This window comes from Podarcis erhardii (genome assembly GCF_964252035.2).
Source record: "Podarcis erhardii genome assembly, chromosome: 1".
Taxonomy (NCBI): domain Eukaryota; kingdom Metazoa; phylum Chordata; class Lepidosauria; order Squamata; family Lacertidae; genus Podarcis; species Podarcis erhardii.
In genome coordinates this window covers 109,549,260-109,564,001 of record NC_138497.1, presented here as the reverse complement: position 1 = coordinate 109,564,001, position 14,742 = coordinate 109,549,260, and the positions used below count along the sequence as shown (strand labels likewise).

Below are 14,742 nucleotides of genomic sequence, written 5' to 3'. Positions count from 1 at the left end.
GCAGTTCTGCAAACCTACATTGCAAGCCTCTAGGAGAAAGGACTGTGTGGCTTTTGTACAGTGCCAGTATAGCTCTCGTTGCTAGACAAATGTGGCATCTTAAATATTAGCTGCATACAGTCCAGCAACCTATTCTCACAATGGCCAACTAGATACCCATGGGAAGCCCACAAACAGAATCTGAGAGCAACAACATTCTCCCCACCTGTGCTTCCTAGCAACTGATGTTCACTGGTGTACAAAAGTGGAGGTAGCGCATAGGAGCTGAAAGTAGTAGATTCTCCAGAAATAAGTAGCTCTATTCTCCATGAAATTGTCTGAATTTTCTTAATTATCATGCTAGTTCAAATTTCTTTTTCTTTTGGGAACGTTACAAAGAACACCTCAAATTTAGATATACTAACAAACATCTGGGTGTGCTTTTCATGCATGAGATACTTGGTCACTTGTTTGGGGATGCTTGTTCCCACACTCATCATCCGTTATCTCTGAGCAAATAATCCCATTTTGGCAAAATGAGCATTACTTAATGAAAGAGGTTGCTTCTGGACCCAGGTTTCCCACTGAAGTGGGGCCTAGAAGCAGCTGTGACTGTTACAACAGCAGTGGTCATTCCTGGATTGGGAGAGTTAGGGCAGAATGCTGCAGCACTGATGCTGACAGGAGTGAGACCCTATTAGCATATAACAGCTCAACTCAGAGATTTTCACTGTTTGCCGATTTGTTACTGGGCCAAGTTCAAGGTTTTACCATTGGTATATAAAGCCCTTAATGGTTTGGGACAATATTCCCTTACGCCATATGCGTCCATTCGACCACTTCAGTCTGCGGAAGTGGCCCTGCCATAGGGTGCCACGTATTACTAATTCTGCAGTTGAAACAAATCAGTCTTTTACACCTTGGAACTCCCTGCCTGTTGATATCAGATAGGCACCTTTATTCTGCTCTTTTCATTGCCCACCTAGACGTGTAGTAATTGCATCTGTTTTAGCTTATTGTTGATCTCAATTGTTTATCAGTTTTTGAATGTTTTTAACTGTCTTTTATTAACCATTTAATGTTACGTCTTATTTTATTGGTGAACCTCTTTGAATTTTTTATTTTATTTTATTTTTTACAATCCGTTGGTAAAAGGGCTTTGGAAATGATGTAGGGTTGCTTCTGAATGGCAGAGTCGGAAATAGAACCCATGAACTCTGGTCTCCAACACCTGTGATCTATATAGCTGATAACTTGCCTATCTAAACAGGTTTTATCTCTCCTGTCCTCTTTCTGCTTATTGACTCTTCCATTTCCTCTTCGTATCAAGAATCATGTTGCTTTAACCTCACTTTAAAAAAACAACCAGCAACAAAGATTGACACAGATGAGACGTTACACTATTTTGAGCCCCACAGCCATTACTTTCTATTGCACAGCGCAAGAACGCCTTGTTTTATAGTAACCATAAAACTTATGAATTAGCTTTAATTGCTCTAAAGTGTTCAGAGACAACAGAGGATGTGGCAGGTGCCCATCCAACTAGGTTAAGGTAAAACCAAGCTGCTCTTCTGTTCGTTCATTCATTCATTTAATTCGGGAAATTTATAGACAACTAAACATTAGCAGATATCATAATGGTGTGCAACATTAAAAATACAAGAGAGACTGGAAACATTTTTCCCCCAAAAAAGAAAAATCTGAGGCTGCCCACATTTGTTGGCAGTCTGCTGTAAAATATGTGTGTGTGTGTGTGTGTGTGTGTGTGTGTGTGTGTGTGTGTGGAAATGGCTCAACTTGCTGCAAAATAAAAATAAAAGGAAAAAATGTGTCTGAAAACATGCATTCAATTGACTTCGGTTGTTGGGGCCCAGTGTGCATTCAGTGTGCTTTGCACTAGAATGGTTGCAGCTTTTCAGCTCCAAATCTGCAAGCAAACAGGCAACTGCAAAGGCCAAGAACTCCGACGGAGAACGCTGTGGCGAGAGAAATTTGCTGAGTCTCTCCACCTGGTCTGAATTGCCCACTTGCTCTGTGGGGGCTCCTCCTCAGGGAGGTTGGTGAGGTTCCTGGTGTGAAAATGGCCTTGTTTGTTTTTCTTTGAAATTTGGCTTCCTCGAGTTTTTATTTTGTAATAATAATTTAAAACAGCAAACCGCAGACTGGGGAATAGTAAACAGCTGCTTGACCTACTTGTTTCTGCCGTTCTGTCATTTCCTCTTCTTTAACCACTTGCCCTCTCATAGCTTGTCTTTAGCTATTATTATTTTTTACATTTTTCAGAATCTGGAATTAATGCATTGTAGAGTTGTTGACTAGTTCTCTGGATTGTATATTGTTTTTGTTGCTTTGTCAAAACCAACTTAGAAATGAAGGCATTCTTGTGGTTGGCAGCTGAAGAAAAACCCCTTAGATTATCTGATGTAAATAATCCAAGTAATTTAGCCGGAAAAACTCTCCAAAATATTGTTTATTGGTTCTCCAGAAGCTGTAATGCAAAACACTGTATTTTGCTTTAAATTGCCAGCTATCTTCTCTGTCTGAGCTCTCTTTAAGTACCTTTCTGCCTGCATTTATGTTCCTCATTCTTTTAGCTAGAGAGCTACAAATATGCACAATGCTTCCCCCTTGTTCATTACTAAGTTACTCAGAGGAAAAGTTTTAGTCTTGTGCAAATCAGCCGTGTAGGTTTGCTGGGAGAGACTAAGTTGCCTAAAGCCATTCATAATAGATGGGTCAGGTTTTCAACTTGGGATTCTCCTCACGGTAGCCACTGTCCTGCACTGGAAAATACCAGAGCAAAAGGGTTTTGAGCATGTCCTAAGATGGGTGGATATTTGGGGTCTGTTTATTACAAGGGTGGGCAACATGAAGTCTTTGTCTTAATTTTGTGTGTGTGGCTAGGAGGTGAAAAGAGAGGTGACAGAAAGAGAAGAAAGTGAGTGGCAGAAAGAGAGGACTTTTCATGAAGACTTAAAAAAATAATAATCACAAACTCATGTTGAAAGAACAAGCTCTTTAGAGCTTTATAGGTCATAACTACTGATTCGAATTATTAATGGTATAAGGCTTGATTGATTTTGAATCAGGCTTTGGATATGCTTTGATAATTTGCATGTTAAATTACCATCATCACAGTACCTTGCTCTTCATGAAAACTGTATTTGAAATTGAGTATACCAAGTATTTTATAGCATAAGATTCTTGCAAGATTCTTGCAAGCGTATGCAACAAGAGGAGTAGATCAGTTCTAAGCAGGGTTCCTCATCACATCCAAACATAGCGAGCCCCAGTTTAATCCTGGCTTGTTTGAATTCAAGATGCAACGGGGGAATTCTGGTTAGTTTAAATTAAAACCAGAAGCTTTCAATCTCCTCCTCCTGTAGCACAGCAGAAGAAGACAGGGAAGAGTACTGAGCCTCCCCATAATGCACTATTGTGTCATATTACTATCCAAAGTGTCCCACTGTGTGCAGCACTGCCAGTTTCAAACCCCAGTTTAAATCATAGAGCGTATGAACTCATTAGAGCAATAACCATAATCTTCTGCTGCGTAACAACAACAACAAATCTTAATGGAACCCCAAAATATTCAAAAACAAAAGCTATTTTATCACCTTTGTTTTTTGAACTAACGAAACATTTTTTCCCCTTTTGAACAGAAAGTTTATAGACATGGGATTTATTGACGAAAAAAGGATAGCCATATGGGGATGGGTATGTATACTTTTTTTAAAAAAAGCTTGTTTAACCTTGTTCTGCTTACAGCTCCTTTTGTAAATGCCTTGGTGAAGCACAAGGAGGTTTCTTATGCACGGGCCCCCCTTTGTTCATTCTTCTCCATGGGACAGCTAGACTGCTGCATGTCTGTAATATATTCTAGATTTAATCACCACCTCAGCTGCGTCAACACTCTCCTTCTTCTGGGCTTGATTCTTTATGAGATTCTGAGATAATGCTGAGCCATAGTTTAGCATTATGAGAATGAGCATAGATGAGGTTTGAGATCACATGCTTTCCCTTCCCAGAGCCAGTGTGGTGTAGTGGTTAAGAGCGGTAGACTCGTAATCTGGGGAACCGGGTTCGCGTCTCTGCTCCTCCACATGCAGCTGCTGGGTGACCTTGGGCCAGTCACACTTCTGTGAAGTCTCTTAGCCCCACTCACCTCACAGAGTGTTTGTTGTGGGGGAGGAAGGGAAAGGAGAATGTTAGCCGCTTTGAGACTCCTTCGGGTAGTGATAAAGCGGGATATCAAATCCAAACTCTTCTTCTCTTCTTCCTCCTCTGGTGTGGCTGACAGCTCTGAAAGCTTTTTGCTTCCATTTTAGACATCATGATGGCCAAACCTGGGCAAACTGTAATCTAATTGTGCTTCGTGCATCTAAACATATCATCTCTTAAGCACAAGGACTTCTGCTGCTTGAGCAATAGAACTTCATATTTCTCTCCCTGTCTCCCTGCACATCTGTTCCAGGGGGTTGGAGGGGAAACCCAAAACAGAATGGGTCCGAGTGGTTTTCTGTTTCCCCTGCCACTTTCCCTGGGAAAACCTACTCTTTAGCACTGAATTGGAACAAACATCAATCTGCAGAGAACCCGATTATCACTTGCTCTGATTCAGTGGTGAAGATTGGGTTTTCCAGGGGGAAAGTGATGGAACAAGCACAAGTCTGGATGAGCCTATTATGATTTAATGGCAGTTTGTTAAACCTAGGATGAACAGTTCCCCATCAGGATCCAGTACAGAGCCTGCAGACTTAAGTCAGTTGCTAGCCAACAATTAATTTCAGGTGTCCAATGATTTCCATTTTGTTAACGTTACTTAGTCTCTGATTATCTCTCAAGAAGTGTTACGGTCTCGCTCTCTTCAGCTGTGCTCTTTTGCCAGGAAAAATTATCTTAGGTCTGTCACTGCTTGTTTATCCTGTTTTTCTTCCTTGGCCTGGATTCCCATAAGAGCAGCTTGCCCAGAAGCACAATACAGGACAGAGTAAACTTGCTGGTATTAGAGGTCAAACTATTTTATTTTATTGTTTTGATGCTGAGTGCTTATATTAACAAACTTTGATTTATTTTATTTATTGGGCTGATGGCCAACGTTGACATAGCTATAGGCGTCCTCTTCTAGCAGGGTGTGATTGAATGATGCTATGGATAAGGTATTCTGAAGTTGGGCTTAGTATCTGGGAAATAGTGGGTGGGAAATAGTGGGTGGGTGTACATGCTGAGTTTGCTAAGCTCACCCAGTCCCAAGAACACCCAAGGGCAAGTAGCATAAATAACATAGGAAGAACATGTTTCTTTTCCCCAGGAAAGTTCATAAAATACAGTGGTACCTTCGGTTACATACGCTTCAGGTTACAGACACTTCAGGTTACAGACGCTTCAGGTTACAGACTCCGCTAACCCAAAAATAGTACCTCAGGTTAAGAACTTTGCTTCAGGATGAGAACAGAAACTGTGCTCCGGCGGTGCGGCAGCAGCGGGAGGCCCCATTAGCTAAAATGGTGCTTCAGGTTAAGAACAGACCTCCGGAACGAATTACAGTGGTGCCTCGCAAGACGAAAATAATCCGTTCCGCGAGTCTCTTTGTCTTGCGGTTTTTTTGTCTTGCGAAGCATCCCTATTAGCGGCTTAGTGGATTAGCACTATTAGCGGCTATTAGCGGCTTAGCGGCTAAGCGGCTTAGCGGCTAAGCGGCTATTAGCAGCTTAGCGGCTTAGAAAAAGGAGGAAAAAAGCGAAAAAAGTTGCAAGACTTGCAAGACGTTTTCGTCTTGCGAAGCAAGCCCATAGGGAAATTCGTCTTGCGAAGCGCCTCAAAAAATGGAAAACCCTTTCGTCTAGTGGGTTTTTCGTCTTGCGAGGCGTTCGTCTTGCGGGGCACCACTATACGTTCTTAACCTGAGGTACCACTGTAATTTGTCTTTTATGACTGACATTGCCATTTGTGTGTCAAAGCTTCTCTCTCTGCCCATCTCCCCTCCATTTTGCTCTCTCTCGTTTCTTGGCATTTTAGTTTTTCGGCCCATGGGAAGGAATTGTCTTTAAAGTTTTAATTATTTAGAGCACATTGATTATGTTTGGCCACTTCAAAAACCGTGGAACATCCCCTAAGGCAAGTGCTGCTCAGGGGATATTCCCATCAGCTGGTGGCACTGTGGTCTAAACCACTGAGCCTCTTGGGCTTGCCAATCAGAAGGTCGGAGGTTTGAATTCCCGTGATGGGGTGAGCTTGCGTTGCTCTTTCCCAGTTCCTGCCAACCTAGCAGTTCAAAAGCACACCAGTGCAAGTAGATAAATAGGTACCGCTGTAACAGGAAGGTAAACAGCATTTCCGTGCGCTCTGGCTCGCAGTGTTCCATTGCGCCAGTAGCGGTTTAGCCATGCTGGCCGCATGACCCAGAATGCTGTCTGTGGACAAACGCGGGCTTCCTCAGCCTGAAAGTGAGATGAGCGCTGCAACCCCATAGTCGCCTTTGACTGCACTTAATCATCCAGGGGTCCTTTACCTTTTTTACCTTTTACCCATTAGCTGAAGGATGGAAGGGAGAAGTGATGCTTACAGATTTCCTCCTTGAGTCACTTGTGCCCTGCAATAATAATAATAATAATTCTTACTGGCCTCCATGGTCCCCTTCTTGCTCTTTGCAGATGCTAAGCCCTCTGTCTCTCTGAGTCAATTGGTCCAGCTGTGAACTCATCCTCACCCACTAGTCCCCAGTTATTTGGATTTTTTGCCAGGAGGCAGCAGACGTGGGTGACAGCCACCATTCCACCCTAGATGGCAGGCAGCTAAGCATTTCAGCATTGTGGGTGTGATCAAGAAGCAAGGGATTATGTAACTGTGTGGGGTGATCCGAGCCTGCTTCATGATGTGTCTTGAAGACAGGGCACGAAGGCACTGCACTCTGATGCTCCAAGTCTTTATTTAGCTGCTACACACCAGACTTCTGTCAGTAGCTCTGTGATTTATTTCCTTTGAGAAGGCACTTGATGAAGATCCATGCGAAATGTTGTCAGTGGGCTGGTCCCTTGTAGCTCCCGCTTGTCCATCCCATTCCTGTGCATGTTTACTCAGGAGTAAGTTCAGTAGGGCTTGCTTCCAAGTGACTGTGCATAGGATTGCAACGTTGCAGGATAATCCTGTGAATGTTTACTTAGAAGTTAGCAGGTCCCACTGTGCACCATGAATCTTATTCCAAATAATGTTTATTTTTAGAGACAGTGGTACCTCAGGTTACATATGCTTCAGGTTACATACGCTTCAGGTTACACACTCTGCTAACACAGAAATAGTGCTTCAGGTTAATAACTTTGCTTCAGGATAAGAACAGAAATCGGGTTCTGGCGGCGCAGCAACAGCAGGAGGCCCCATTAGCTAAAGTGGTGCTTCAGGTTAAGAACAGTTTCAGGTTAAGAACAGACCTCCGGAACGAATTAAGTACGAATTAAGGTACCACTGTACTACATTTTATGGCCACCCAGTTTTACCGCTTCACAGTGACTGGAAGAGGTATCTAGCCAGTCTATGTGAGTGTAGTTGAAGTCACCCATTACTACAACATTTCCTCTTTGGGGTGCTTCCTTGATTCCATTCTGCATTTCAAGGTCTTCCTGAGCATCTTGATCAGGGGGACAATTTCACATGCCCAGTACTAAATTACTCTTCAGACCTGGCAGGGCTTTTTTCCAGCCAGAACCCACCATTGTAAGAGAACAAGGGAGTTCTCTTATGGTGAGTTACAGCACCACTTTGTCTAGAGAAATAGCACTGGGGCCCAGTATCACCAACCAGCCTATCCAGAGGGTTGGAGACCATTCCAGAAATGTGAAAAGCAACACATCAGGAACAAGGAGGACGATTAACATCAGGATTGACTGCCCCAGTAACCATGCCCCCTGGGGTTGTCGCCTCACCAGGCTTCCTAGGTTGGCCACGCCTGAATAAAGATAAAATAATAATAAATAATAATAATTTTATTATTTATAGCCCACCCATCTGGCTGGGTTGCCCCAGCCACTCCAGCACATATAAAAGCATGATAAGACATAAAACATTAAAATCTTCCTGGTACAGGGTTGCCTTCAGATGTCTTCTAAAAGTTGTATAGTTATTTATCCACAAGGAGGGTGTCACTGCCGAGAAGGCACTCTGCCTGGTTCCCTGTAGCTTCACTTCTTGCAGTGAGGGAACCGCCAGAAGACCTTCTGAGGTGGATCTCAGTGTCAGAACTGATTGATAGGGGTGGAGATGCTTCTTCAGGTATACAGGGTCGAGGCCACTTAGGGCTTTAAAGGTTAGCACCAACACTTTGAACGCTTGGAATTGTATCAACATTGTGATCTTCTGCCTCTGGAGATCCTGCCACCTGAGGAGGCCACCTCATCTGGCTTCATCATGGGCTTGCCCTGGTACATAGATACAGCAGAAAGTTACTTCATTGAATTATTCTAGGGGTGTCCCATCCAAAGAAAACTAAATGCTCTAGAGCTGCTGTGGGAATGGAACCACTTGAGGAAATGAGGATTGTTTAATGCTACCTGCCTTGCAGACTCTTTTCCTTACTGCTGCTTTCCCTCCCACTGCTCTTGAGATTAGCAGCATAGCAGAACATCTGGTCACAAAGGACTACACCCCTAGGAATCAAACTCACAAGGAAAGCTACTGCATAAATGGAAAGAAACTGCGCAACCCATTTGCTTGTCCCTGTGCCTGGTAGAGAATTACTCAGACTTATGCTGGAGAATCCTTGGCTTATGTTGCTGCCTCAGCTGCCAAAGCAAATATTCCCTTTGGCTTTCATGCTTTACCACTCGGATTCTTAGAGAGCTAATACTTCATTTCAAGGTTACTAACTTCCATCCCGTTTCTTCCTAGTCTTACGGTGGCTACGTTGCCTCGCTGGCACTTGGGTCTGGCACTGGAGTGTTTCAGTGCGGGATGGCAGTGGCTCCTGTCTCCAGCTGGGAGTATTATGGTATGGAAACAACTTGTCAACATCACACCTTGAAAGCAGGGCATAGACAATGAATTGTTTTAGCAATGATGTCACTGTGAGGTGCTCTGCCGCTTGCGAAATTTACAAGAACCGCTGGCCTCAGCTAGGAACACATTCTTCAAAATACACACACACACACACACACACACACACCAAGCATGGTTCTCTTTGGCTAAGGTTGCCTTTTGGGGTTACACACAAACACACACACACACACACACACACACACACACACACACCAATTCCCAAGGCTGGTTTGCACAGTTCCTGGTTATTACAGCAGTGAATATTGGAGAAATATGAGCTGGCAGTTAAGGAATGTCTTTCATTTGGAATAATATTGTTACAAAAATTGTGTGCCACCCTCACTCTCTGCTGAGCGATAGCAAGGGTCCATGTTTTCCTAAGACTGCAACCCAAACCCCACTTACCTGGGGGGAAGTAAGCCCCACCAAATTCAACAAATTCTTCCGAGTAGACATGGTTAGGATTTCACTCTAAAAGGATGGAAAGCAGGGGAATTTTGGGGCAAGGAGGCTCGTTTCCAAGTACAGCAGAGACCATCCTTCACTCACAGACAAGTGTGTAATTATTGGGACCAGATTCAAAGGTTCCCCCCCCCCTCCAGCGGCATTTTACATGTGCAGCAATCCACACATAGGAACCCATTTCCACGTGTAGCAAGACTGAATTTATAAATAAAAGTTTCTTTGGCATAAAGAAACCAACATGCAATTTATGCATTTTATGGAGGATTGTATTAAAATCACTCATCGCAGCCTTCCTGAGTTCTGAATACGAGACAAGGTTTAAGAAGCAGTTAGCTTAATAAATTTTCTTTCCCTTTGCAAAAAAATATTTGCACAGACTGAATTACGTGGTTGTCTGTGGCCCTTTTACAAGGAAAAATAAGAGTTTGTTTTGGTGGATGTTCATAGCCTTAAGATACCGCCAGCCTAACATTTATGACTACGGCTCCACCAGTCCCCTCCCATGACTGGCCCCGACTACTGCTGATTCTTTCCCCATATTGCAAGGCAGCTATTCCCAGAAGTAAAGCAAAAACACTCCCTCTGCAAATTCCTTAGGGCCTGGTGCCGCCAAAGTTAAGCACTGTTAAGTTCTTGCGATGCTAAAGGGAGAGATAAGCACATCTGCTCAATTCCTTTCCCAGTGAGATCAGTGGGATTTTCAGAATGTAAACTTCGGCTGAATCATGCTTTTAATGTGGACCAGGACTGCACAACATGCAAGTATGCTGGGAGTCATGTATTGTGCTTTGCCCAGCATTTTTGCAGCCCCAGACAGCTCATTATTGAGTCCTCAGAAGGCTACTGTACATGAATTGCAGGCCATTTTATACACTAGTAACAAAACTGTGGAAACTTTTAGGAAAAGTTGTACTGTATTTCTAAGGTTTGATGGCTCATAACAGTGTTTTTAAGAATAAAATTAATATCATTAGAAAGATACAGTCATACCTCATGTTACGTTTGCTTCAGGTTGAGTGTTTTCAGGTTGTGTCCCGTGGTTACCCAGAAGTACCAGAAAGGGTTTCGCCACTCGTGCATGTGCAGACATGCAAAATGACGTCACATGCATGCACAGAAGCAGCGAATCACAACCCGTGCAAACGCGGGTTGCATTCTGCTCATGTTGCAAACAGGCCTCCAGAATGGATCTGGTTTGCAACCAGAGGTACCACTGTACTTCCATACAGAATATAGTGCAACAAACTATGTTGAATTATTTTTATTCTGAAGACAGCATACCCATATTTGGTAGTGATGGAATAAGGTGCATAAGAAGAAGAAATGGAGAAGGTTTGCTGCCTAAATGCAATGCAGCTGCCATCTAGTCTGGGACCGATTGACAGCAAAAGGCGTGGGGAGAATTTGTGTGATTAATGGTACTCTAAATGGTGAGATGTTATGAAATACCTTTTATCTTTGGTTTTTCGGGAGTGTGCCTTCTTTTATTTTGCTGTAACTTTTGATAGTATAAAGGTGATTCAACAAGCTTTGTTGCATTATATTCTGCACTGGATTGTCTTTCTAATGATATATGACTTTATGGATTATTCCCCAAAAGATGGATGTTATGAGCCACCAAAGATCAGAAATACAGATTTCCCAAAAGCTTTCTATGTTTTGGCCACTAATGTATGTCTGGTGACCCGTGTCCAGTGGTTCACGAGTTACAGCAGGGCAAACGTCAGATTTTAACATACTTTGTGGGAAATTAAGAGCAATGTCTTTGAACATCTGAATGCACAGCAAGGAGTAAACCTTGCTATTCAAGAAGAACATCAGATGAGCCTCCTGGATCTTGCCAATGGCCCATCTAGTCCAGAAACCTGTTCTCACAGTGGCTGACCAGATGCCTATGGGACGCCTGTAAGCTGGACAACACTCTTCCCTTCTGTGGTTTCCAGCAGCTGGTATTTAGAGGTGCACAGCTTCCATCCATCGAGGAAGACCATCTTCTCTCTCTCATGGCTACTAGCCATTGACATTCTTGCATATGGACTTTGGTGTGTGTATCCTGTCATCAACATGTCATTATATCTTGCAGCATCCATCTACACGGAGCGCTTTATGGGCCTCCCAACCAAAGAAGACAATCTGGAGCACTACAGAGTAAGAATAACGAAACATTTCCCTCTCTTTCTTCTTCTCCTTTTACCAGTTAACCTCAACTTCCTTCCCTGCCTTTCTTTCCTTGGCTTAGTGGTATGTGTGCCACTTCTACCATCCACTGCTTCCATGATACTTGAGTGTAGATTCGGAGAAGTTGGTAGCAGAAGAGAAAGGAGGGAAAGGGGTTGAAAATTGTTTGATGAGAATGGCTTGTTACTTTGTGCACTGTTGTCTACTCAAGGTCAGAGTCTGGGCCTACTAATTAGAAGTAGGCCTCTTAGCTTCTTAATTTCCCTCTCTCTCTCTCTCTTCACTGGACTCAGCTACATTAGTAAAGGAAAAGCATTTTAAATGTGTTATAACATTGTGACACCAGGTGCCACTGTAAAGTTCCATCTTTCACTAATGTGATTTCCCATTATGAGGTTGACAACACGTTTTCCTGATTTTTTTTTTTTTTTAATGTGTCTAGATCCAGCCACTTTCTTTAAATTCCTTTTCTATTCCTTTTTCTTCTTCTTTACCTTCAAATTGTAACACACCAAAATGCAATCTCTGGGAAATTAAAAAGGCAAAAGAGAAATGAGAAAAAAGCAGCATGTCTAGCAGCACATCACAATTGCTACATCAGGTAGAAGAATCATTAAGTGAGCCACCCAAACCCTCAGCAATGTTCAAGCTTTCCATGGGGAAGAAAGCTCAGAAGTCACCGGCCTAGTAGGGAATCTGTGGGGCCAAGCCGTTCTTACTGCTGATGGTCGCCACATCATGAAAGGGTTTTATGTTTGGCAACCACGGAGTTGTTCATTTCTGTTTCTCCCCGCCCTCCACTTTGCAGAATTCGACAGTGATGGCAAAAGCAGAGAACTTCCGTGATGTGGAGTACCTTCTCATCCATGGAACAGCAGATGGTGAGGTTTATGAAAAGCTAGTACAGTTACCGAGAAATCACTTTGGTTAGGAAATGCTAAGCTTTCTTCTGTGCCCACGATTAGGGTCAGTACTCGCAATACATTTTATGTTTTTCTTTCCAGCACATCAAACAAAGCTGACTCACTGTTGATCATGATTCTATGGTCTGCTGTAGAGTTTAATAACTCATGGCATGTCTAATGCAGCACAATTGTGTGCTTTCTGGTATTTTACCAGGTGTGTTTGGGTTTTTTTTTTAACCAGTCGTTTTCATTTTGTGTCTCCCCTCTCCCCCATTTTCTTGTTTCAGATAATGTACATTTTCAGAACTCAGCACAGATCTCCAAAGCCTTAGTCAATGCACAAGTGGATTTCCAGGCAATGGTAGATATTATCAAACAATTTAATTATAATGTTTGATTCCAAGATTAGGTTTATCAGGGACTGTATGTACCGGTAGCTCAGCAGGAGAGCACATGCTTTGCAGGAACTTCCAAGCTGAATTTCCAGTTATTATATTGAATACATTAAATGGGCAGAACTCTAAAATCCTTCCAATTGTTTTTCACATTAAAATGTTGTTTTTAAAAAACAAAACAACCAAAGAGAGAGAGAGATTGAACTGCGTCTCCTGAAGCACCATGAAATACCTGAAAGTCACCTTCCCCTGATCTCTGATAGATATGAATGGTTCTGCTTACTCTGTACATGCTCAGAGGTGCACTACTCAATTAATTATGGGGTTACAATACGTGTTTCTCTTCCTCTTCAGTGGTATGCTGACCAGGACCATGGGATTCCAGGCCTTTCTCTTAAGCACCTCTACACCCACATGACCCATTTCCTCAAGCAGTGTTTTTCCCTGGCTTAAGGAGAGTCCCTCCTCTCTGTGGGCCTGCACAACAAGGAGAACAACGTGTGCTTTGCTAGAAAGCAACACGAGCTGCGCAGATTAAGCATATTCTGGAAGCGGGATAAGAAAGCGAGAATTAAAGAAGGCTTGGCATGGACAGTCTCTTGTGAACACATGAGCATTAGCAAATAATATTACAGTTTGCGTCCAGGTACACATATTTGTTAGGAAACAAATGAACAATAAAATAAAAATAAAAACAAGTGTTTTGAAGGTTGCACATTTTGCTTCTTTTCCTCCTTCAGTCCTCAGGGGTCAGAGACATGGATCCATCGTGGAGTAGGGGACAGGGTGCCAACTTGAATAAAATATTGGGGCACGTAAGCCCGCATAATCGATCACATGATGCAGTGCACGCACACTATTTGAATGGCAATGCCCATCAACTTTGGGGGGCAGCCCCCTCAAATATTTTATTGGAGGGGCTGATGCCCCCTCGGTCCCTATGGTAAGGGAGTATTTCTGAAAGGGACATAGCTCTGTGATACAGCATGCTCAGTCTCTAGGAGCTCCAAGTAAAATATGGTCTGCCTCAAATCCTGGGGAGCTGCGGCCAGTCAATATTGGCAATTGGACCAATGTACTTACTCGGTTTAAGGCAGCCTGCTTTGTTCCTACAGGAAAAGGTAGCCTCGACTGTGTTCACACTTCTGTTTCCTGTGCACTCACTGCCTTCCTGGTGCTGGGTTTTTTAATATATGCGCACATGACGTTATCCAAAATGCATATGCATCCTGTCCTTTGTTGTGAAATACCACTGTTTGTTGTTTCTCAAACCAGCTTGACACCAATTGATGGGAGTCCTTAAGCCATTCCTAATTCATCTCCAGCCAATGAGACGAACACCGTAAAAACATCCCCGCCATTCAATGCCCTCCGGCGTATGCACAAATGGAAATCAATCTGCTGCTAATTAATCTGTGCTGGTGCGAATAGCTGTGGGGGAAGTGCTGTGAAATGCACTGGTGAGAACACATTACTGCCCTCTAGGGGCAGCTTATGATGCCAGGGGGAGGAACTGTCAAATCCAAAGCCTTACTGGGCTCACTTATGGCAGATGATGGTGTTGTTTGTGATTCAAGGACCCACCACCTACTTGAGGATAAGAAAGACACATGGACACGGTATATTAGGTTAATGGGCTAAAAAAGGCCACAACTTTATTGATTACAGCATGTGAGAGGTATTGGCTTAGGCATTGGATTAACCACAGCGAGTGACTCCACCACCTGAGGGAGGGGTGAGTCTATCAAGGGTTACTGGACGGGAAGCGTTTGAGCGGCGAAACCCCACCCTCA

At 43.2% G+C, this 14,742-nt stretch overlaps 1 protein-coding gene across 6 annotated transcripts in view; it reads left to right on the top strand.

Moving 5' to 3' along the window:
• FAP (fibroblast activation protein alpha) overlaps positions 1-13,647 on the top strand; it is a 60,072-nt gene extending 46,425 nt beyond the window's left edge. For all 6 annotated transcript variants that reach the window (XM_081871467.1, XM_081871465.1, XM_081871466.1 and 3 more), the window contains 6 exons: positions 3,642-3,696; positions 8,860-8,959; positions 11,555-11,619; positions 12,458-12,530; positions 12,842-12,915; positions 13,304-13,647. In XM_081871467.1, the coding sequence (XP_081727593.1) occupies positions 3,642-3,696; positions 8,860-8,959; positions 11,555-11,619; positions 12,458-12,530; positions 12,842-12,915; positions 13,304-13,402 (466 nt within the window). In that variant the 3' untranslated portion in view covers positions 13,403-13,647. The remainder of the gene's footprint in view (positions 1-3,641; positions 3,697-8,859; positions 8,960-11,554; positions 11,620-12,457; positions 12,531-12,841; positions 12,916-13,303) is intronic.
• Positions 13,648-14,742: the final 1,095 nt, after the last annotated feature.